Below are 25,883 nucleotides of genomic sequence, written 5' to 3' on the forward strand. Positions count from 1 at the left end.
TTTGGTGAACGCGCATATTGCGGGATTCTTTTGATATTTGAGTGTAAACAATTTTTTTATACCAAGCGGTATATTTTCAAGGAAGGTCTATTTATTCATTTGTTTTGTTTCTTTTTGTTCTAAATCTAGAGATTTATTTATATAGGCATTTAAGTACATAATGTAGAGCAGAAGTTTAGTTTTAAATAAATAGTCGTAATAAAAAAGTTGAATTAGTATAAAGTAATCGCAGAAATTATTTATGTGATATCTATAAGTGAATTATTATAAATAGTGTATAGTATGTAAATAAATTAAGAACGTAAGAGTCAATGTTTATTAATTCATCCCACGTATAAAAAGAGTGTATACGAAAAACGTTACAGTACTTTCATTTTGTATATGTAGTGATGTGATGGATGATTAAAAACTTTGTCACTGAAATTTTTTATTTCGGTAATTATTTAGAATAAGGGTACAAATAGTGAATTTAAGGCAGGGAAGACATTATTTTAGACATTACATGGTACAACTTACCTATGAAAAATCAATGAAACCTAACCTAACCTAACCAAGGTGGTAATTATTTAGGTAATTATACACTTTCACGTTCACCTGGTTTCTTGGCTCTAGAAAATCGAAAAATGGATGGATTTTAATGATCTTGGTCTCAAAATGTTCCATTTTACATAATTACCTTTTGGTAATTATACACTTTCACGGTCACCTGGTTTTTTGGTTAGGTTAGGTTAGGTTGGCTCTAGAAAATCGAAAAATGTGTATAATTACCATAATTTTTTGAAAAGGATTATTTTGCAAAACTGTTTTTTTTACGATTTAAAACAGTAAAACTATGAGAAATTTTCATTCCAGCTATTTCTACTAATTTTTTTTATAAATCCGCCGTAAAATGGAACATTTTGAGACCAAGATCATTAAAATCCATCCATTTTTCGATTTTTCGATTTTCTAGAGCCAAAAAACCAGGTGACCGTGAAAGTGTACCATTATTTAGAATTGGTTAGGTTAGGTTTCATTGATTTATTATATGTTAGTCGTTCCATGTAATGTCTAAAATAAAGGAAATAATATGTCTTCCCCGCCTTAAATTTACTATTTGTACCCTCAGAAACAACCCCAGAGCGTGAAAAATTTTTAGGAACGATTTTTGCCTAGAGCCCCAATTCTAAATAATCACCTTTATTTTTAGTCATAAGTCATAATACCTACCATAAAAAAAAATTCCAAAATTTTTCACTCGGCCGAAAAATGTTTAGGACGTTTCGGACGGCCTTTACTACTTTACAAAATAGTTTATTAACATATAAATTTTCATAAAGAAATATCGAAGTTTTCTCTTAAAATTCAATTTTGACAAGGTTCTCCCGAATTTAATCAAAATCAAAGTTCATGCATACTTAATTTATTTATTTTTTTTTTCAGGATACTTATTTTGATCTCATCGATCTTCAATTCAATTGTCGATACAAAGTGAGCGTCAAAATTGTATGGCCAGATGAAGCTAAATCTAAACACAACACTTTTGTAACCTTTACTACGCCGAAATGTAGCGAATTTAAAGAAAACCATAAAAAAGTTAGATGTACATAAATGTAAGTTACGACTTTGTTGTTAAATAATGTTAAATGTGATAATTTGTTTATGTACCTATACATAATACTTTAAGAGACGTGTTACTTATCTTTTAAATAAAGAATATTACATCAAAGACTTTCTTTTACTTAACCACCCCAAAGCGATTTATTAAATAATTTAACCATATTTATTTCGGAATATGTTCACTTTTGCCATCTATGTAGCGACCCCTTCACTAATACTCGTATATTTTCAATAACTTAAACCCCCAATCTCTAGATGTCGCTACAGCGTAGATCATTTCTAATACATATAACTTCATAGAGGTGGGAGTACGTCATAACGACTCCTTGTACTTTTTTGGGATGAGTCAACTTACATTGTTATTTTAAAAAATATAAGAAAATTCTTTATGTGTATCCTATGCATATAATTTCATATAATCTATGAATATGGTTGTTATCGATATATTTTGAGTGAATATTCAACAATAACATTTTGCATTGCAGTGGCGTGCCCAGAATTTTGCACTGGGATCAAGATATAAGTCCAATTAAACTCCTAGGGGTCTGAGGAGGGTATGGAATACTCTACACTACAATACTTTCCTTCATTACCGGAACCATTATGGATCCAGGGCTTCTTTTGTCTGAATGGTGTCACTTTATACTACGCGTATATCTATTGAAATTTAAAAAAAAAATGAATGATTATACCACTTTTTATATGATAGTATTTGACATTACAAACATATTTTAATAATATCTTGATATATCAAGATATAAATTATTTGATTTTTTTATATATATTATATATTTTGATTCTAGGGGGTCCGGTGCCACATCCCCCCTAAGGGTACGCACCTGTTGATTTAAGTTTCCCATAAACTGAAAGTCCTGTATAGTGAAAAAAATGATATTTATATGAAAATTGAGATCATTAAGAAACATCACTGGCTACCTATTAAGACTATTTTTGTTATAAGTGGTTAATATAATTGTTTTTTGTTTGATAAAACACTGCTTTAGTTTTCTTCATACTGAGTGGCTTCTATGTTATTCATTATCGTATTGTCAAAGACTTACAAGCGAAGCGCGGGGTTTGTTTAGTGTATATAAATTTTATCTATGGCATTTGTCGACCATGCCTAGTACAGCTTTTAGATAAAATTAGAAGCTTTTCATCATTTGAAATATTATATTTATATGAAACGCATATATTTTTACCCAAAAGATCTTGTGTTTCTGTTCTTATATTTCTGTATTTTATAAGTATTTATAATTTTATTATTTACAAATGTTAGGGATAAAAATATAAAATATATCTGAAATTTCTTAAAATCCCTGCCCACCTCTAAATCGATATGATCAATCAGCTGACCAATAAAAATAAAGATTTGTATCCAATTGAATCCTTTTGTTCAAAAGTAATTTTTTGTACGTTCGTTGTCATCTTAACTCGACGCGACGTTAAAGTTTGTCAGAGTTTTGAGAATCTAGTTTCTGGGATTATTTTGTACTACATTGTTTTATTAACAAGGTATCTCTAATTATATATTATCAAATTAATTCAAAAATATCTTACCTTGCCTTCTTGTTTCATTTTAAAATATTTTTTAGGTTAAAATAAGATAGTATTTGACAGAATTCGTTTATAGAAAATGAATAAAAACGATAAGTTGAAAGTAAAATACTTCGTTCAATCCGAAAAACATTCAAATGATACTTCCTACGGGTTATGCACCCTAATGGAACATCAAAGTTTGGTAGATATAACTATATGTTGTGGTAATCACGTTTTACACGCTCATAAAGTGGTTTTAGCTGCCGGGAGCCCTCTTTTTAGGGTAAGTATTGAACATACCATTTACGTTGAAGTTTCAATTTTTTTTTTTAATATAGACAGAATTAGAGCTGAACCCGTTTATAGAACAAGTAATGATATCTGGTTGTGAATTCACAGTCATAAGATCACTTATTGAATTTATTTACTGTGGAGAAACTTTTGTGAATGAAGAACTATTCAAATATTTTGTTGCTGCTGCTAAATTGTTTCAAATGCCACTTTTCGAAAACTTGTCTATGAATTATCAATTCTCAGGTAAAGTACATCATATGCAATAAATCTTTATTTTATATAATCATAATAGGAAAAACTAATTTTTTTGTACTTAAATAAACATTGAAGGAAAAATTTTTATTCCAAAATTTTAAATTTCTATTATAAATTATATGCCACTTAGTTTTTAGATTTTTCTAAATAATTTTGTGTCAGGATGATTTAAATAGTCAGTTTCTAAAAATCATAGTTTCTCAGTGAGTAAATCGTCTGTTTTGATTTATTTTAAGCCCATTTGGTGTTACCAGTCAGAATACTCAAGAAAAAGTGCAATTGCATGAGTTCACTCTATTCACAGTTTTTAGGGTCATATATCGAAAGAAAAATACTTTTGTTATATAAATGATCATTTATCAAAACAATTATAAAATTTAAATACGTCTGTGACACAACAAGCGGTAAATTTTTGTTCTAAAATGATACATAAATCAGAATAAATATGAGGGTTTAATATTGACATGAAAAACATAAAACAATTTTTCCTTTTAATAAATAATTTCAAATTTGAATGGAATTTGTAAGTTAATTTTTTTAAATGCATCAATTTTCAATTTAATTGGATATCTTGATCCTTAACAAACAATATGGTTTACATTTTAACATATAAAACTCAACTCAAGAATCATGTCATTCTATTATACGTGTTCTCTGGAATTTTGATACTGCTGTGTACAAAAATTACTTAGATTACAGTGTTTCAAGCTACGACGTTTCATTGGCTTAATTACAAGGCAACTAACTTGTAGAGGCGAGGGTCTAGCCTCCTTGAAGCCATTACGGATATTAAAAGAGAGAGATTTTTGATGAAGAGGATTGCAGAAGAGGCTTTTCTAGACTGTATCACTCTAACACGTTCCTTCTTAGAGTTTTGATACTACTAGATTTGAAAAGTATTCGGATCTAAGCAAAAACTAGTTACAACTCGCCATTGGCTTTATTATAAAGCAACTAACTTGTAGAGGTGAGGGTGTAACCTCCTTGAAGCCATTATGGGTATTGGAAGGCAGAGATTTTCAATGAAGAGAAATGCAGAAGAGGCTTTTCTAGACTGTATCACTCTAAAAAGTTCCTTCTTAGTGTTTTGAAACAGAAATGCCATTAAATGATATACGAATGGATCTAAAACAGCATACAGAACTGGAATACCCTGAAAGCCTAGGCAGTGCACCAAGCATTTTTCAGTTTCAGTGTTCAGTTCAATCTAGAGAGGGCCCATTGAAATAGGAGATCATCATATGATAAATAGAAGACGATGATCTCTGGCAATTACAGCCATCTCGCATTCTAGACTTTTTAAAAAAAGTGGGATTAACGGATCATCAGGAAACACCCGGTTCTTCAGTGTCGCGGCAACAGGGAAAGACATAAGATCCTTTGGGTCGCAGTATATACCCAAAATCCATACATACAAGTTTTATGTAGTATCTAGGATGAATTTCAATATTTAGTTTGACATCATATTAGTATAACCTTCAACATATTTTGAACATACATCATTTTGTAGATAACTTCATCGTCCTACCGAAACCAGAGTTCATTTCGAAGAAACCAAAATATTCCACATATCCCTTCAACACCAATAGCCCTCCTAATAATTCAATCTTAAAACCGGGAACCTTCAACATTCTCAAACCACAAAAAGTGAAATCGAAACGAATCGAAGTCGAGCAACAAGCGTGCCTGAAGGAAGCCCTCGCCAGTAGGTTGGCAATAGCTAACCTCAAAAAAGAAATAGGAGCCGCACCGCAACCGCCAACTTTTATCATCGAAGACAGTTGCACAGAAACTACCGTAGAAAATTTTATACCGACTGCCGATACTCAAGAATACATCGAACTGAATATGAACGGACAAATCGTTTTACCGGAAAATAGAAATTTCACAGTCGAACCTTCAACTAAATCGAATGTAATTCAGTTGATGTTGCAAAATGGCGAACAGAATTGGACGTCCGATAAGATTAAGACAATTATAGAAAATCAGGATAATTCGAATGTTGAGGTTATGTTTAGGACAAACGATGGCACTTTTGTAACAGTTACCGACGAAATGTTACAAAATTTTCAAAAAGATGGTGAGTTTTTAAATGATTAATGCAATTGTCCATTTCAGGTACTATTATTTTAAACGTACTTCTTTTTAACTAATAGCTGAGATTCTCAAATGTTTGGTTTCATATACCTGTACTATATCAAAAAATTTATTCTTTAATTTCTTATTTCTTACACCTTTTGATGTATTAATGTTTCTAAATGTTCTTGATTTTAGGTCTCTTCTTTTTTAAAATTAGTTTTTTTCTAATAATTTTTGCAAGATTGATAAAAAATTGACGTTAATTAAAATTAAGTTTTAAATTTTTAATTTTAAGAAATATTATTGAAAAAAAAACTAATTTTAAAACAGAAGAGACTTAAAATCAAGAAAATTTAGAAGCGTTAAAAATTTTTTTATTATTTATTTCTCAAATATTTTTATTTTTGATATATATCGAGGTATTGCCGAAAACTCGTGTTTCTAACGGTATACAGGGGAGAACAAAAAACTAGTAATTTTGATATTGGGGTATAAGCGGCAAAATTGAATTTTTTTCCTGAAATAATTCGACTTCCATTTATACCTGTATGTTACTACCATAACCCATTATATGTAGAATGTTTGTCTGTTAAATCAGCGGAGCCCATCGTACGTCCCTCGGGCCGTATTCAGCCCGCCGATAAGGTTAATCCGACCCGCGAACAAACTGACACAAAATATGTTCTTTTTGTAAAATATCTGAGGAGTTATTAATTTTATTGATATTGAAATAAAAAATTTTTATGTACATCAATGATTTGCGAGAGAAAATTAGACAATTATAGAAAATTAAATTTAGAATATCAACTTATCGATAAATCAGGTATTAGAGGCTAACTCTTTTCAAAAAAAATATATTATTAAATGTCTCACCTTCATACTTAGGCCAAATTGTTCTTTGAACATTAATTCCTCTTATTCATTCTTAAGATCTCATTATCTGTTAATTTTGCAGGTTCCTTTGTATCAGTTCCTGGGAGGTGGACTGCCAGCTGTCCACCCATCTCTTAGGTGGTCGTCGGGGCTCTCTTTTCCCTATTGGTTTCCCTTCAAGTACGATGCGTGGCAGTCTACTCTTTTCCATTCTTCTTACGTGGGCGTACCAGTATCTTTTTCTTTATGTCTACCCCATGTTACAATGTCTTGCACCCCACATTGTTCCTGATTCGATTCACTCTTGTTTTTCTCACTATAGTCCTGAGCGCTTTCATTTCGGCTACCCGAAGCATCCTTTTCGTTTTATTGATTTCCTTTCTGGTTTCTATTTCATATGTCATGTCATACAAGTCTATAAATCCTAACCTGTGAAGAATACTCCGTCGGTATAATGATTTAGTAACTGCAGAACGTACATTACGTTTCATGATTCGAAAGCTAGAAGACCTAAAAACTCCTCTTTCAGAAGACTGCGGCGCTGTTATATTTAAGAAATCCGATTAATTATCAAGATAATTTGGAGCAATGGAAAGACAACGAGACTTCCCAATTCCCAAGCAAATATCTGATAAGTCAAGAAATTAAATATATAATCACACGATTGTATTGTAAATAACCAGACCAAGCAGTGATTAATACAACAGTACCATTAAACGAAGATGACTCTTTCTATGATTGCAGCTACTGCTGCACAAGCTAATACATCATCCGCATCACTTCAAGAGGAATTAGAAGAAGCTCTGCGAGCGTCTAAAAGTCCTTTTGCGCATTTACCTACGAGTTTGGATAAATTAGAGGCAGTCAAAAAAATAAATGGATTTATTTGAGTGAGGAGGAACCTAGGGGAGATTTTTTTGCATTTTGCATATAATTGCTTAATCTTCCGTGGGAAAGGTCAATTTCAGACTCGTACATGGTAATGTGAGATCGGATCCGACCCAGTACTTTCAGATATAACTTTTTTTGAGGGTTTGATTTCAATAGTATTGCATATTATTTCTTCATATGCATATCTTTTGAAATTGTTGAAATTCAATATTATTTATTTTTTTACAGATAATAGTTATTTATCTAACGAGTGAGTGAAGTAATACTTTTTTTCACGAGTGGGACGGTAATTCCTACGAGTGAAAAAAAGTTACTTTACTCACGAGATCATACAAAATTTTTTCTACGTCCGTATATTTAAAAAACTTCGAAAAAACTTTTATCAATTTTTATGTTGACCAAAAGCGTGCAATGGTAGAAGCATCGCGTTCAATCTGTGCTCAATTTTAAAACGATGTAGACTTCTTAAACCGAATTGTTACTATGGATGAGACTTGGGTACATTTCCATGATCCAGAAACAAAGCAATAATCGATGGAATGGTGACACTCTGGTTCTCCAAGACCGAAGAAGTTTCGTGTCCAAAAATCTGATGGAAGAGTTCTTGCTTCAGTTTTTTGAGATTGCCATGGAGTAATCATGATTTATTTTTTGGATAAGGGTAGAAAAATAACTGGAGATTACTATTCGACATTACTGACCACTCTACGGGAAAAAATTAAAGAGAAAAGACGCGGGAAGATATCCAAAGGTGTTTTGTTTTTACAGGACAACACCCCTGCACACATATCTCATGTTGCCATGCCAAAAAATTCGTGATTTACGGTTTGAATTACGAGAACACCCTCCTTATTCGCCAGATTTGGCTCCGTCTGACTATCATCTCTTTCCTCAACTGAGAAAAAGTTTAAAAGGTCGTAAATTTTCTTTCAACGAGGAGGTAATAAAACCTGTGGAGGTCTGGTTTACAGAGCAAGAAGAAACATTTTTTTTAAAGGTCTAGAGACGTTGCAGGTTCGCTTTAACAAATGTATCCAATTAAGAGGAGAATATGTTGAGTAATAAAATATTTTGACATTGAAATTTTGTTTGGTTCTATAGTAGGCTAAGAATTTTTCAATATATCCTCGTACACCCTACTTGCAGTATGTAAAAACAAAAACAAAATTTTGTTTGGCTCGATACAAGTTTCGACGAGATGTTGATAGCCATTATACGATGGTGGTATCATTGAAAAATCTAAAAAGAGAAATATAGTTTAAAAAAATTCATACAACAAATCTGACATTTTAAAGCTTGAGGTGCTTTTAAAGCTCATAAAACTGGGAAGCTAAAAATTATTTTTAAAATAAGCTTAAAACAACAACGAGTGAAAAAATTGTGAGACGCTCGATGTACGAGAAATATGGAACAAAGAGTCCCACGCTTTTTTCACAATAATACTAATATTTCTCATTCATTATTTCAAAAGCTTTTTAGTTTGATGTGTTTTAAAAGCGCGTTTTTTAGTTTTTTTTAAACTATATTCATTAATACAATTGCTATTTAAGTTTTGGCATAGAAAAATAAAAATAAATACTTATAATTGGATATGGTTTTATAGTTTATCAAAATATTCTAGGTTAATATCACTTTCGCATGCGTTTAAACCAATTGTCGAAGCATTAATTCCATTCCGTTTGAGGTACCTTCAAAAACTGCGATTTAAACGTATCGACTGCTACTTCAGGTGTAGAAAAACGTTGACCTCATAATTTATTTTTAATCTGCGTGAATAAGAAAAACCGGCGCTCAACGTGTTTAAATAACCCACGTGCTCTTAGTCCAAACGAGAGTTACAAACAAAAAACAGACATACAGGTGAAGCTGATAATAAGCGTTAAAAAACGAACCGCATTGAACAAAAAGGATAAATCTGGAAAAATATTTCTTTGATGCAATGCTCATGAAATAAAAATAGAAAATAATAACATGAGAATTATGTTCTTAACAAACATTAGTGAAGATTACAAAAGTGAGATTCCTGAACTACATGCTGGTTCAGTTCTCCATTTTCATTTGTTTTGTCTTTTTTATTGAATTTTTCGAAAATAATCAAATTTTTGTTTCGGAAATGTTGATATTTATTGTTAGGACTATCATTTGAAATGTGGAAAATTGGTACCTGAATGGTACAAATGGATATGTCCCTTTTTTCAAAAACTTTTTTACTCAAATATAGAAAGACTAGTATTTGCATCTGATTGTGAAAATTTATTATCATAAATGTTAAGCATTATTTGTATCTTGTATCGAAACTTCAAATTAATTTCCCAATCATTTCTAGAAATCTTTTGTTTTCCCTGTCACCACGGAAATAATTTGTTTTTGACTAATACACATTTTCAACAGGATTACAATACCAAGTAATAGACGAAGATGGTAAAATAGGTGAGATGCAGGAACTTAGACTCCTTAATAAAGATCAATCCGAACGAACCGATAAAATTGAAATAGATAGTTTATGTAACATGGACGTACTTTCGTCTTCGAAAGGTATCCTCTTTCAAAGAAACAACGACTTGGAATGTTTACAAACAGTACACGCTGCATTGATGAAACCCGAAATCGGAATACCATCTGAAATTAAACCAAAAATACCGCAAAAACCTTTCGACGGTACTAGTTTCATACAGCAACCGACGAAAACGAAAAATGAACCGGAAAAATTGTCACATACCAAATTTTCTCCGGATATATTTTTCGCCGAATCCGTCGAAGATGCTGGAGTTAATGATAAAAATCCCGTTTCGTAGTTTTCTCCATTTGTAATTGTTAATGTAGATATATTTATAAATTTTTCATAATATTTATATTATAAAATTACTCTATGAAAGTGTTGATTTGTTGATTCATGTATTAAATTATTATTTAGTCAAAATTCTTTTATTTTTCTATTAACTAATTCCTAATGAACACACTGCTTACACCACCACTCATAACACACTTTCTGGACTCGCGTTTCGATGACCAAGTTATCGTCTCCGGAGACTGAAACCTATTAACACTTTATTATTTATAAATACTTCCAGGGAGGAATGTTTTGTGATATTACAAGCTGATCAGGAAGAGATCGATTAACTTTCAAAAACTAGCGGACCTTATCTGCACTATAAATAATTATTTCGCCAACTTGAAAGGTCCAATCCTCTTATGTCTTCTGGTTATGTTTGTGTTGTTTAGGAGCTGGTTTGCCCAGATGTTCACATGATGAAGCAGCCGATGTTCAAGGCTACTGGCAAATTTGGTTGTGACTTGGTTAACAGTCTCCATCTGAAGATCGCGATAGATGTCACTATTTCGACAGTCCAGGGTGCAACTATAATGTTCGTTAGTACCTTATTCTGAAATCGTTGAAAAATTTAGATGTTAGTCTTATTTGCACAACCCCAACTCCAAATAGGTCTCAATATTTGCTTCGTCCTAGTATCCAATACATATTTTCGTACGTACATTTCTTTTTTATATGGAATTTCTAGCGAAGTCTTATGATGAGAGTCATACTCAGATATTTTGCTATATTAGCATAATTATCTATCTAATTCAACTTGATACGCCATCTCTTGGTCCAGTTGCTAATTTGGTCAATGGATTTTTGTACCTTTTCAGCAGCCTCTTCGTGGGTATCTCTCGGGGCCATAACTACCGTGTCATCGGCGAAATTTCAGGCTTCAGTCTCTGGAGAAGTAGTTTTTTATAGAACTTCGAGATGACAGGTAGCAATGGAAACGATCTGCAAGATGTAACCTAACTAGGAGGCTCTCCTGGTTTGGGGGTCGTAATGACATCCGCAACTTTCCACATCATAGTAACTTGCTTCAATCTGATTGATGCGTTGATAAGATTGGTAAAGTTCAGTATGTTTGTTCTGATCACCTCATAAATTAGATCAGATTTCAACATCTTCTGGTTCTGGTTCATTCCAATCTTCAGGATCTTCTCCATCATTCGATTGGAAGGTCGTCTGTAGGTGTTCTGCGAATCTGAATTTTTTTTTTAATGTTGTTCCGAGCTTAGATTGTATCTGCATTTCTGATTGGTGGATTTTGTAATGTAGGTCTTTTCAGTCGTTTTTTAGCGTTCCAAAGTGTATAATCTGTCCTGGAATCATTAGTTAAATAGCTTCATTTTTAACATGATGGATTTTTCGTTTTTCAAAAATAAGGTTTCTGATTTTTTTGGACAATTATTTCCATTTGTCCTACGGGAATGTTCCCTTGCTTCTTGTTAGAGATTTTTTACAAAAACTTTAATTTCTTTAGTTAGTTCTTCATATGTTCTTAACCCTTTTACGCAGAAAATTAATTTATTTTTTTATTTTTATAATTACATACGTATAATAAAAATCTCAAAAAAAACTTAATAGAAGAACAGAAGAACAAACAGACAAAGAAAATAAAATATTTGTGTAAAATCTCCAATAAGCAGCATGGGAAAAGTCTCCTGAAATTATTCGCAAACAAAAGGAAATAATTATCCAAACGAAATCAGGAACCTCATTTTTGAAAAACGAAAAAAATAGCATCAAAAAGGTACTAAACTACTAAAAGAATCCTGAAGATTGAAATGAACCAGAAGTTGTTGAAATCAGACCTAGTCTATGAGGTGATCAGAACAAACATTGATCCGAAAAAATTCCTTGGCTTTGATCTGATTACTGGCAAAGTTTAAAACAACTACCAAAAAAGGCCATAGTGAAATTTACCAATCTTATCAACGCATCATTCAAATTGAAGCAAGTTCCTAAGATGTGGAAAGTTGTAGAGGTCATTACGATCCCCAAACCAGGAGGGCCTCATCATGAAATTACATCCTAGAGGCCGATATCATTGCAATCTGTCACCTCGAAGCTCTATCTTCTTTAAAGACTGAAACCAATAAAAAAGATAAAAAACTTATTTGTGGCCAACAATTGGGTTTTAGGGAAAACCACTCGACCCTAGATCAAGTTCATAGAATCACTGACAGTATTGAGAAATACTTGAAAGAAAAAAAGTCTGTTGTACTGTCTTCTTATACGGCACACGTCTTTGAGAAATTATGGCACAAAGGGTTACTTCACAAATTGGTATTGGTTCTGCCAAGACATTAATTATTTTCAAAAATGAAGCACGATCAGAGCAAATTGATCGACATTTTGTGCCAAATTTGGTTCTTCAATTCAAGTCTGAAAATGTTCACAACCAGAATGTATTCCTCAATTGGTTTAAGCTTCTGGATCTATTTTTGACTCTCTCTTTGTCCACTACAACGACAAAACAATCAGAGTTTTGAAACTCATCAAAACTATTTGAGGTATTCCATGTTCCAACAACGTTTATCACATTTAGCTAAACTATCCACTAAAAATGACTCCTTTAAATACATTAACTTGGAGAGAGAAAGGGTGAAAATTTATTTTAGGAAGAAAATCAAGACATCTAGCGTTCATTTAGAGCAATAAAACTTTAGATTACTGTCTATTATTTTTATTTATACTTTGTTCGTTTGTACTTTTTTGTTTCTTTTTAGAATTATTTCTTTGTATGTAACAGTTCTATTTGTCTTGATGACTTTTCTAATAAATGCCTGTATGTGAAAAAATCAAATGGTAACATGAAACAATTTCTTACAATGCCATTTTTAGTTTTAGATTTTACCTTACCCTCCACTTCTAACGTCCAATCCCCGCCACTGATTCTGAATGGTAGTTTATTCCATTCAGTGACTCCAGAGTCACTGATTACGCCTTGTATTTGTTATACAAGTTTATCAAAATAATAAAACACAAGTTTTCTGTACAAAATTTATTGTTATGTTAAGAAATTATTTTGAAATTACTTTGTAGATACATAACATTTCAAATCAACAATTGTTGTTGGGATATTATACAAGTTTTCGCTTTATTAAAAATGATTGTATTCATTTTGAAAGTGTTACTAGAATTCTGAAAACTCCACCTAATATTCAAACGTGCATTATATAAAATTTGAGGTTAGAAAAAATGTTTATTTGTACTTTTGGAGACTTGACATCCACACAGAAGAGCAAAGGATAAGTTTTATTTAGTGATAGTCACAGTGCAATAGTAACAGCCTTATATGTCGAATAATGTGACGAAATTCGTCGTATGAAATATTTTGACCTAGCAATTCCTTCCACACTTTCGTACTTGATGCTAAACAACAATAAGAAGCCCTAAGATTTGACTGAATTTATTATGTTTTCCATATATTTTACAAAATGTACCAATGGACAATCAAAATTTTTATCATCACTTTTGGTTTAACAACAAACTAAATATCATTCAGATTGATTAATTGATTGTAGCACTTTTCGATTTCGGAAATAAATATAATGAGAATGAAAGTTATAAATTCATAAGGAAACGTTTCCAATATGGAGATTATGTTTTTAATGTCACCTAGCATTCTAATTTTTGCTACTCACCTACTTGCCTTTTTTATATTTGCAGAGACTTTTAAGGTATATTTCTAATTCTCATCAGGCTGACTTCATAGGTGAAACTTTGCTGAATAAACAAGTTGGGAAAACAGGTCAACAAGAGGTTGCTCGATCTACTTTCTTAATTATACAAGAATTACATACAAGCTTACATACTTTCAAATGTACTTGTAGAAGAAGTAAATATAAATGCCATTGAATTAACTAGGTGATTTGGAGGGTCTAATTGAATCAATCTAATAAAATTTGAGGTAAGAAAACTTGGATTTGTTTCATTTAGTGACAGCCACAGTAAAATAGTAGTAGCCTTATAATATGTTATATAATGTGATGAAATTCTTCATATGCAATTTTTAGACTTAACAATTCCTTCCAGGCTTTTGTACTTGATGTTAAAACAAAAGGAAGCTCTAAGATTTCACTGTCAGATTGATTATTTGATTGTAGCAATTTTCCGAAACTAACCTTTTCGATCTCCGAAATAAAAGCAATGCAATTTCTAATGAACTTTAACAACGACTCTGCGAACTGTGCTTGCGCATGCACCTTTGCACAATTTTTTTGTATTTTGAGGTTAATTTTAATTGGATCGTTTTTTTTTATTTAAGATGGATACATAAATGAACTTGTTCTCCAGTGTGTATCATATTACAAACCACTTTAGGATAAAACACTCGTTTTCTATGAATATTGTAGATAATTCAATTCTCTAAAACTTTTGATTTAACATTGTTTGATACTTTGAACTGTTTTCGAGATTGCGGTAGTAGAACGTTCGGTCAGAGAATTACCTAAGGTCAACTGGTGGTCCGGATAAAAACTAATATCAAGGTTATAGTATTTAATCTAAAAATTAATAAAAAAATAATAATTATATATTTAGCAATAAATTCAATCTTTCTAATAATTCTAAAATTTACCAATTCAATAACACTCATAATCTATTTCGGTAATTGAAAAATTACTAATGGACATACTTAAATTATATTTTTATTATATTCTCATTTACACTAATAGCATTTGTAGCAGAAAATAATTGAGTACATCTTATTTAAATTCCGTAAACTTGCTGTCGCATTTGAAGAAGAAAACTGTTCGGTTCATCGCCAAGTCAACAAAGTCGAATAAACCTGTGTAGTTATCAAATATTCCACCAAGTGGAGTAGCTTACAAACAATCGCGTTTATTATCAAACTGAAACTTGGTTACGGCATGTTTTAGACTCAAAAATCATGAATGACATGAAGACAAATGTCGTTGAAGACGGTAATGAAGAGGAATTTGAAACTCTGTTACTGGGGGACGATGACGGCGATGAAGAAGAAGAGAATTGAAATTAGAACTTGTTCTCGAAATTTTTATTAATTTTAACAATAATAAATCTATAAAATGACATGTTTAATAATAAACATTAATTGAAAATCTATTTATTTTCTACTTTATTTATATAAAAGTATAAATTAGATTAGAATTGAAATTTAAGTATTTTCCTCAACAATTTCTTAATTACCTACATGACCAGGTAAGTGTTATCAAATAAATTGGCATTCAATTAAAAATAGATAAGTAACCAAAAAAATATTATTTTCATCTAAAAGTTAACAAAAACGTATAATTATACATTATAACCTCAATATTAGGAGTTTTTGATCGGGACTACCCGTTGACCTCAGATAATTCTCTGACCGGGCGCTCTACGCTCTTTATCTCGAAAACAGTTCAAGATATAAAAAAATATTAAATACAAAAGTTGTAGAGAATTGAATTCTCTACAATATTGATAATAAATACAAATAGCGTAAAACCCATAGAAAACGAGATATTTGCAAAAAATGTGAATTTTGAGAATAGTAGGATGCCAAAATATGAAGTTATACATGGTAATATACTGGGACTGTCGATTTTCCGACTTAATTTGGCCTAGGACGACTGGACTATACTTAAAATTTGTATTATTATCTTCTATTTCAACTTTATTATGGACTACAAATTTCACAATGAATTTTTTTCAGAATTCTAGTCACATTTTCAATTTTTTACATATTAAATAGAAATTGGGTACACAAAATAATTATTTTTTTTACTTGACTAAATTAATATGTTTGGAATAATTGTAGAGACATATAAGACTGTAATTTTGAAGAATTTTCATGAAAAGTTTAAAATGATTAATAGAAAAATACGTCTCTGCAATTTTATAAAAATATTAGTCAAAGAAACCAGTATTTGAATTTTTAAATATGAATGATTAGATATTGACATGTCACATTCTGATTCATTTTTCTTCATACAATACATAGTTGCGTACTTTTGGCACATTATATGTATGCTCATATTTCTTTCACATAAACCCCTCAAATATTTTACAAAATCGTTTGAAGTGCGTCGAAGTAGAATGAAAATACATTTTCAATTGAAAATTATTGAATAATTAATCATCTACCAATTCTGCAACAAATACCTTTTTGTTTCTAATTTCCAATTTTGATTTTGCAAATTTTCAATGGTTTCGTTTGGGTTTGGTAATTGGAAATAATTGGAAACTGACAAATTTCATATGAACAAACAGAATAAAAAATTCAAAATTTCTACACTGCCAATCAAAACAAAATGATTTTTTTTTCTGCCAAAATATGTCCACAAAAGAAATGCTTCTTATTAAGCGGAAAAAGTGTCTTAACTGTACCCTGTAAATTACAGTTCAAAACTCAACAGAATGGAGTTAGTGCGGATATAATGTTTAATATGAATGTAGATGTTGTAGACGAATTGAAAAATGAACATTCAACAAAGTTCCAAATTTTTTAATAAGTAACTTAAAAAAATTGACATTGGTGCTAATTTAACTTTTATTTAACATATTTCAATTGACGAAACACTTTTCCTTACCTCTATTTTACATAAATAGCAAACAAAATGAGAGTGCAGAGATAACTGTGAATGTTCTTTTCAGTGTATTATCTCTCAGAGAATTTGCTGTTCTTCATCAATCATAATATTGATGATAAACAAGGTCGAGCATTTATGAGCTTTTGAGGAGAAATTGAGTCATAATATATTTTATTAGCTCTGTATTATGACATAATATCTAATATGGGGCGCATGGATGTGCAACAGTAAACTTTGGAGTTTTAATCTAATTCCAGTTTGAAAAAAACCTATATTTGAAATAAACTTGCACAGAACAAAAACCTTGAAAAAGTCTCAAATGTATCTTTCACTTTCGTGTTCAATAATTTTTATTACACAGCTGACCATTAATATACCAATTATACAATCAAATTTCACCATTTTTTACATCAAGATGTTAAAAAAAGGTTTAGCAAATTAAAAAAAAAATCCCAAATCCAAAATTGAACAAATACATTGAGCCCCAGCGGAGTCCATAGTCAATTGAACATTCCTAATAGTACAGAGTTGCCTCCCACCACTTTTACCACTTGATTTTAACCATCAAACTCTGAGCTATTCCTACCCCCATAATATTGGAAGTGCTGAGAAGTCATTTATTTATATTTATAAATTTGTTTGAGTGTAAATATTTTTTTGTTTTAAACGTGTTCCATTCTGGAAGTAGGTCGCTAACACACAATTAGAAAAAAATGCAAAGATTTATTTAAAGAAACAGTACTACCAGATATTGAGACTTACTTGCCATTGATAAATGGTAAATTTTTGGAACAAAAAATCAAGTAACCCTCCCAAAAAAGTGTTAACGAACGAGAAAACACTTTACACGAATCTGAAGAAGAGGTACAAACATTGAAGGAGCTTTTTAGTGAAAGAAATAAATTTATGCAATGACGCTATACGGTATTTCTCAGAAAACCAACGAGATAAAATTATTAGTACCCACTACCGTCTTGAAAATGAATTGAATTCGTCGACATGTCTTTGTCCATATTTTGAGGTATATAACTCCCAGTGGAGTTACTGGGAATGGAATAACAAAAATTACAACAATTTCATCTGAGATTTAATGACAAGAATATGTGCCTGGCAAGATGGAAAAACAGTTTGGGGATGTCTGGCGACTGTAAAAAGTGTCTGGAAATAGATAACGCTATTTCTACATATATTCTGGAGAAAATACAAAAAATTGAAGTGTATATTTTAAAGAATTCAAGGTACTATTTTATACACCTTAACTACCTTTTACTTGCCACAATCGGAATTTCATAGTCGGGGTCATCCTTACCTGTATTGGAGACATAAACATAGAAATTTTCAGCTTACATAAAATAACGAGGGTCGTGGGCTGTCGGGAAGAAAGTTCACTGACAGTAAATATTTTGAAACTTCCATTCATTTTGAGCGATTATATTATAATCAATGGTAGGCTGCATCATTTCCTGCTTTTAATACTCCAACAGATATTATAGAGCATCTAGTAACTTTGATAGAAAACTCAAAGCGGAAGTTTTGGACACAATGAAATGAACAAAGCAGAATTCCCAAAAGATTTTTTATCAGATAAAGACAAAGCTGTTAAGACCCCCTTGTTTTTGGTTTACAAAAGGACAAAATTATGATTTCTTATGTCCCTCAGAAAAATAAATCTGTAAACATTAATTGACGACAATGAAATGGATCCTGACACCAGAAAACCTCAGGAATACAATTAAATTAGAGGCGGGGATAAAGTCGACAAATTGTGTGTAGCTTTGTAATTTTTTACACTGTATTGAACGGCGGCATGAATATATAAATTTTATATCGATTTGCTTGTCCAAGGTTTCAAAACTTTTACTCAAAAATGTGACTCTCATGAAACATCATTTCATTTAACATTAAACGTTTACAATAGGTTATAAGTGCTAAGAAAAAAGGGAGACCATCCAAAACGCGATGTTTTTTGGTCATGCGTAATCTTAAGTATAGATGATTTATTGCCTATGCCAGTCCTTTACATGCAAGAACCATTCCGCATTTTAGGTAGTTTGCAATGATTGTAAAGATGAGAATATTCATTCTGACAAAAAGGTCTAAAAAAGATTGAGATATTTAATGTGCTGCTTATTTTTTGTTTAATAAAATCAGTTACTTGAATTTAATTTTTCATTTATATAAACAGAACACCATATGCATAAAGAAAACTAGATGATAAACAAGGTTGAGCATTCATAATCTTTTAACAAAAAATTGGGGTATAATAGATGATATTAAAGCTTTGTGTTATGACATAATCATATCTGATTTGAGTCCCATAGGAGGTGCTGTTATGAACGTATCATTTTTCATAACCTCACAGCAATTTCCTAGCATTTATATAAAGGAAACTCTACTCGCATGAAGAAAAATTGATCAGGTAAAAGTTACGACAAGCGCCGACTCGAGGGAAATCACACCGCCTGCGGGATGGAAAGTTAAAAGTACGTATTTAAATGTTTTTTTATAGTTAAGTTGGACCGTCTTAGATCTTTGAAGGATTATTTTGAACTTGCCCTGATATTTTTTAACGACTAGAAATCGTGACGTTTCGAGATATTTTCGGCTTTATGAAACAATTGCATAATTATATTAATTAATAGAGTACCTAGAACATGAATATCAAAAAAAGTTTGATAATATTCAATTGTTATTTATTACACAAGAGAGAAACCCTAAAATCTAGTATTTTTCCGTGTATAATACACAATTTTTTTTCTGAGACGGGAAATACGATGATTTGATATTGAAAAATTATATTGATACAATATTCAATTCAGAAAATTATCGATGTGAAATTTGAATCTTGTTATTGGTATCTAAGTACTTTATAGCGACAATTAGGTCAGCGTTGCTAAGACATTTAAACCCAGCTAGCAAGCTGTCGTCTATTAGATGTCTTTTTGGTCAACTGACATCATGACATCAAAAAGACTTTTTTTGAAATCAGTTTTATATGACGTCAACACGTCAATCCGAGAAAACAATATCTTCGTATTGTATTAAAAAAAATGATAATTGCTTTTTGCAATATATATATATTATTTCAGTATAGTGAAATTTTGCAATAAGAAAAATTGACATTTACACGGTATTTTGAAATTTTGAAAAGTTAAAAATTCGTATAAATCTATCTTTATGCCCTACTTGAATATTATAACATTTTTTGGTTATTTTTTTAAATTTGATTGATAGCTCCAGTTTAGGATTTAATATTTTTTAATGTGCTTAAAATCTTGAAATTTGAATTTTAATTCGACGCAATTGTTTATTATTCGTCTATATAATCTTTTAAACATATACACTATAAAAATGTTTTTTTTATATTATTAGTTTTTTTCTAATTTTAAATTTAGTAGACACAATTTGTTATAGATAAAAACAGTACATTTTTACCAATATTCGTATAACATTCTTATAATATCAACACAGTCCGGCACCGCTATTCTAGTTAACTGCTCGGCGCGCCTGCGCCAGTTCAAGTATGGTACGTGTAGTGGTGGTAGTGGTAGTCACTGGTTGAGTTCGTTCTTAGATAGTTCATAGTTTGTTGTAGTTATATGGTTCATAAGCATTTATAAGTGATAAATTTCAATTAAATCTAATTAACAAAGTAAGTAAATAATATGTGAAATAATTTACAAATATTTTATATATGAAATTTGCAGTTACTAAGACTAGGAAGTGGGTTTGAATTTGATTTTCCGAATGTATTGCCTCGCATCAGCTCCGTGTTGGATAAATGGCTGACCTACACAAAACGCGTGTGCGCTGGCCACCCACGACAAATAATTGAAAAAGTTTCAATAAACTCTTATCATTTACATCTGATTTTGACGGCAACTAGAAAACTTTTAATATTTCAACATTTCTCTATCCATCAGGTTTGTTAGAACACTCACAAAGATTCGTACTTTTTGTTACTTTTTCAAGTATTTTGGTTTGTTTTTTTTTAAATAATATTAACGAGTGATTTTTTTGCTGTTATCTTTTTGGCAACGCTGTTTTTGAAAGATCGCGCGTGAATAGTGTCTTGTGTCATTGTCAAACTTGTTCAGTTTAATCTATAATTTAATAATGAATCGACTACGAACGAACAACGCTTGCAAATTATTGAATTTTACTATCAAAATTCATGATTGGTTAAGAGAGTGCATCGCGTACTTTTTCCAATTTATGGGGAGTTTGGTCGGCCTACTGAGGGAACTACTCCGAAGCTTGTGACTAAATTTCGCACCCAGTTCACACTATTGGACATTAAACCACTAAAATGCAAACGTACAGTGAAGACTGAAGAAGATATTGCGGTTGTATCCGCCAGTGTTACTGATGACCGTGAAATATCGATTCGCAGCAATTGAGCCTCTGGTACTGCACTACGTGGAAAATTTTGCGAGGGGATTTGGATATAAAACCTCATAAGATACGGCTGGTGCAAGAATTGAAACCACACGATCTCCCACACCATCTAACATTTGGTGAATGGGCGCTAGCAAAGTTGAAGGGAGATCCACTTTTTCATCGAAAAATTGTGTTCAGCTCATTTCTGGTTGAATGGATACGTCAACAAGCAAAATTGCCGCATCTGAAGTGAAGACCAGCCACAAGAATTGCAAGAGCTACCAATGCATCCCGAAAAAGTCACTATTTGGTGTGGATTATAGGCTGGTGGCATCATCGGGCCGTATTTCTTCAAAAGCGACGTTACTGTGAATGGCGAGCGCTTCCGTGTGATGATTGACGATTTTTTTTGCAAAAAATGGAAGAATTGGATATGCCTGACATTAGGTTTCAACAAGAAGGTGCCACATGTCACAACGTGAACAGTTGGTCGCCTAAATCGTGTGATTTAACGCTTTTGGATTATTTCTTGTGGGGCCATATAAGACTATTGTCTACAGGGATAAATCAGCAACTATTGACGCAATATCGAAGAATTTATTCGTGAAATACTTACCGATATGTTGGAGAGAATATGCCAAAATTGGACCTTGTGCATGGGCTATCTAAACCGGAGCCGAGGCCAACATTTGCATGAAATCATCTTCAAACATTAAATTATACTGATTGTTCTATCGATTCCAATGAAGATTTCATCAATTTTTCCAAATTTTTGTGGTTTTTTTTTCAAAATAAAATCCTATACCTCTTAAAATATCACTGATTATAAGAATTGTAAATTTTTTTAGTTTATTTTTTAATACTTATGTACATATTATTATCCTATTCAGTTCTGTATAAGGCAGAATTTTTGCTATGTTTGTAAGTATTTTGTGTTGTTAATATTTTATATTTCTCAAATATTTTTCAATCAAACGAATTATTAATAATTGTCAATTTTTTTATATATATTTTTTAAATATATAAGTTTTTCGTAATACATTTTTCAACATAATAATTGTTTTTATTAAACGTCATAAAGAAGTCATTCTAAGATATAACTGACGTCCATTAACCGTCTAAATATGCCTCATTTAACCTAACAATATAAAGTTAAAAGAACGTCATTATATGTCAAAAGTTCGTCAAAATATCAACAAAACAACTTCAAATGTAACGTCTTTCAAACGTTAGCATGCTAGCTGAGAAATACCTGTGAATTTGATTTATAAAACGTGAAATTAGTGGTTGTTTAGAAGTTATTCTCAATACTCTAAAGTAAAAAATGTCTTCAGAGTTTTCTGTGCCTCCACTGGAATCAGTAGAAGTAGAAGTAGTGTCAAAGAAATTATTGCCAACTGAATCGCGGAAAATTTAAGAAACCGTGTTACAATTCCAAGAAAACTACGATATTTAGGACTGAAGGAGTTCATAGAATTTGTGAAATCAGTCAGGTAACAAGCCACCTAATATTGGGAGTAAAAACTTGAAATATAAATATAAGACTGATGGGAAAGTTTAAGATTTTCTTCACTGGCGCTCAATGTATTTTAAGTTCATTTTGTTATCGGCGTCTGTTGATTTTTATCACTTAAGTACACAATTTATCTAAAAATTTTTTGTTTAAGAGATAATTTAAGGAGCAATTCTGAGTGAACAAAGATTAATTAATAAAATATTAAATAATAATAATATAAATTAAAACAGCATCTCTGATAGCGCGGAATGATTTTCCACAGCCTTCACAAAATGATATTATCAACATCTTATAATAATAATAAGTAAAATTGTATCAGTCATCTGAAAAAAGAAATTCACTTTCGGATAACAGTACTTCTAGATCAGATTGGACGGTATGAATATTGGAATCAATATTGGTAATGGAATTAACGCTATCCACGACATCCACACTAGCAGCGGGACTCTGTTCTCTAGCCGCTTCCACCGGAATAGGCGGAAGAGGTATTTTAGGAGGCGGAGGAAACGGTTTGCTTTCCGCTTCTTTAACCGTACGCACTAACACGCCTGTTCTCGGAGCTTTGTGCGCGTCGGGAATACGTTCGATTATAACACTAGTTTTCTCTGGTTTACGCAACTTAACACTAAACTTAAATGGTGGTTTGTACACTACTTGTAGACGAACTTTTTCTTTTTCGTTCGGCAAATTGCCCACGCTATGTGATTTACTTTTGTCCGTACGAGGGCGTATGGTTGGACGTTTGTGGGGACTCCTCCTGGTCTTGTCTGTCAAACCTACTGGAGTGGATTTTGATTTTGGCAATGCATATTGTGACTTGAGCAACCAATTTTGAACTTTTCCAACTGGATCCGATTCTGGAGTTAAGGGAGTATGTATAGCTTCCGATCCAATTAGTCCCTTCTTACCCTCTTGATCGGCCTGAATATTACTGTAATCTATAATCTCGTTCTTCTTCCTCTTCTTTTTGACCGGTTTGGCTTGTGTTGGTTTTTTTACTTTATTACTTGGCACTTCGAATACTTTAGTATCTACTGGTTTTGTTTTCACTTCCTCGGCTACTACTGCTGCCGATACCCTCTTTTTCTTTTTAGGTGAAACTTTAGGATGTTTATTTGGACTGTTAAGATTGTTGTTTATTGATTCTACTTTGCTCTTTCTTTTCCTTTTCATTTTAACGTCTCTGACTTTACGTTTCAAGGGTAGTTTAGAGCGGACTCCCGGATGAACCGTCACACCTTCTCCGTCCGGAGGTAGACGTACAGCTTCTGTTGGTGACTTATGAATTATTGTGATTGATTTTAGTTTAAGATTCGGTCGTTTTCCTAAATATTTCGTGCTCAGGACCTGAAAACGATAATAATTTATAATTAGATTTTAAACTTTGATGATGTAATAGTATATCTAACTGTAGAAAATACCAACCCGCGCCATCTTTATTTTTAAAGGCGAACCAATAGTCAGATGGCGGTGGCTGGTGCTATCTTCAGTTCGGTAAAGCTTCTGAACGAGCGGGTATTACACCGTACTGGAGAGTTCCAAAAAGGTCGAAACCGGTCAAGGATTATATAATTTTTTTTGTGATTACTGTGATACTGTTAAAGAAGTCGATATCGACTAAGGAATCAATTGGCGTCACGTTCTTCGGGAGAGAAGTAATTTAATATTCGTCGCGGCATATACTGTGATAATTATGAGCTTAGAATCAATTGTTTAAGATATTATCGAAAATAGTTAATGGGAAAAAAGCAGAAGCAGACACATTGTGAAGATTACTTACTGAATTTAGTAACGACTTAAATATATTTTTACCTAAATATAACAGAACGGAATGAATTAGAAGAAATATCTGTCAATATTTATGAATTTGATAGTAGCTTTTGACATAATTTAGTTGAATGTCGTACATGAAAGGCTTGAAATTACCAAAAAAATTCTATCTATCTATCAGAGAATTAGAAACGGGGTTTGCTTCCAGGAATAGATATAAACGCGAATGGTTTAGAGGTCCAATATTTGTGGATGTTTGGATAATGAATGTTGGAATATTGAGGTGTTGGAGTCACAGTCTAGATGAAACAAATTCGCAAAAGAAAATATGGAGAGCCCTCAAATTGATGGCGATTTTATTAGAAGCTGGTGAAAGAGAAACATTGAAAAATTGTGAAACAGAAATTTCTTTCCAAAACCAATTTATTCACCAGATTGAGCATCTTCTGATTCTTAATGAAAATCAACTTATTGAGACATTGTCTTATATTGAAAAGATAACGACAAAGCGAATGAAGAATTCTAGAAAAGTGTAGGATTGAACTTTGGGATAAGTACAGTATTCCTAAAGTAATTAATTCAAATTTTATTTCGTCTTTTTTATTTTGTATCTAATTATTCACAGTATTTCTTGAATGTGATTTCAAGTAACCTGTTACTTAATAGGAAAGATTAATATAAATAAAAATAAAGATAAGGTATAAAGAATCGTTTTCCTAATTGATAATCCTTTGGATACCAGCTTTTTCCCATAAGTTTTGAACTACGTAAGTAGATACAGGAGTCCTGTCGGAGTACTACCACCCCAACGGACACGTAAAGATACTAGGTTTAATGAAGAGTGTAAAGTACATATTGTGGTGCAAGTGTGAGAGACTACGGAACTCCTGAGAATGATATCTAAGGGCGAATTAAATAGTAAATGAATATCTCTGGTAGCTATAGACATCTTACATTCTAGGTTTTCTAAAGGGGAGGTGTGGAAATAACAGATCAGTTGTATACACTGAGGATCATCAGTGTCCCTGAACTACATATTACTCTAAATCAAATATCGAACAAACTTTTAGTTTTTTATATTTCAATCTACGAATACCTTCTAGCAGTTACTTAAAATTATATTGGAACTTACTTTTGTCGTTTTTTTAAATCACAAATCGAAATCAATGTTTTCATCTAATGAAAAAATTCAATTAGTGAAAATAAAAATTAATGATACTAGATCTATTGAAGGAAAATAAATCAAAACAATATATTACGTAATCTATAAAATAAATTCGATTAAGTTTGTTTTCTTAATTTATCCTAGTTGCAA

At 31.6% G+C, this 25,883-nt stretch overlaps 3 protein-coding genes across 3 annotated transcripts in view; 2 read left to right on the forward strand and 1 right to left on the reverse strand.

The window, feature by feature from the left end:
* Positions 1-1,708, forward strand: part of LOC130447466 (anosmin-1) — a 51,056-nt gene extending 49,348 nt beyond the window's left edge. The window contains exon 7 of the mRNA XM_056784297.1: positions 1,423-1,708. Within this exon, the coding sequence (XP_056640275.1) occupies positions 1,423-1,590 (168 nt within the window). The 3' untranslated portion in view covers positions 1,591-1,708. The remainder of the gene's footprint in view (positions 1-1,422) is intronic.
* A 1,285-nt stretch (positions 1,709-2,993) lies between these two features.
* On the forward strand, positions 2,994-10,450 carry LOC130447504 (uncharacterized). Its single transcript, XM_056784362.1, has 5 exons — positions 2,994-3,114; positions 3,195-3,421; positions 3,477-3,675; positions 5,198-5,767; positions 9,922-10,450. The coding sequence occupies exons 2-5, from the start codon at positions 3,236-3,238 to the stop codon at positions 10,323-10,325; spliced, it is 1,359 nt and encodes a 452-aa protein (XP_056640340.1). The 5' UTR covers positions 2,994-3,114; positions 3,195-3,235; the 3' UTR covers positions 10,326-10,450.
* Positions 10,451-13,346: 2,896 nt separating this feature from the next.
* The window catches only part of LOC130448365 (disintegrin and metalloproteinase domain-containing protein 10-like), a 237,446-nt gene continuing 224,909 nt past the window's right edge, over positions 13,347-25,883 (reverse strand). Inside the window, exon 14 of the mRNA XM_056785723.1 lies at positions 13,347-24,145. Within this exon, the coding sequence (XP_056641701.1) occupies positions 23,114-24,145 (1,032 nt within the window). The 3' untranslated portion in view covers positions 13,347-23,113. The remainder of the gene's footprint in view (positions 24,146-25,883) is intronic.

Source organism: Diorhabda sublineata, chromosome 8, assembly GCF_026230105.1.
Source record: "Diorhabda sublineata isolate icDioSubl1.1 chromosome 8, icDioSubl1.1, whole genome shotgun sequence".
NCBI classification, from domain to species: Eukaryota; Metazoa; Arthropoda; class Insecta; order Coleoptera; family Chrysomelidae; genus Diorhabda; species Diorhabda sublineata.

Coding starts and splice junctions, on each gene's coding strand:
- LOC130447504 (XM_056784362.1), top strand. CDS start 3,236: ATGAATAAAAACGATAAGTTGAAAGTAAAATACTTCGTTCAATCCGAA. Junction 3,676..5,197: donor TATGAATTATCAATTCTCAG/GTAAAGTACATC, acceptor ATCATTTTGTAG/ATAACTTCATCGTCCTACCG. Junction 5,768..9,921: donor ACAAAATTTTCAAAAAGATG/GTGAGTTTTTAA, acceptor CATTTTCAACAG/GATTACAATACCAAGTAATA.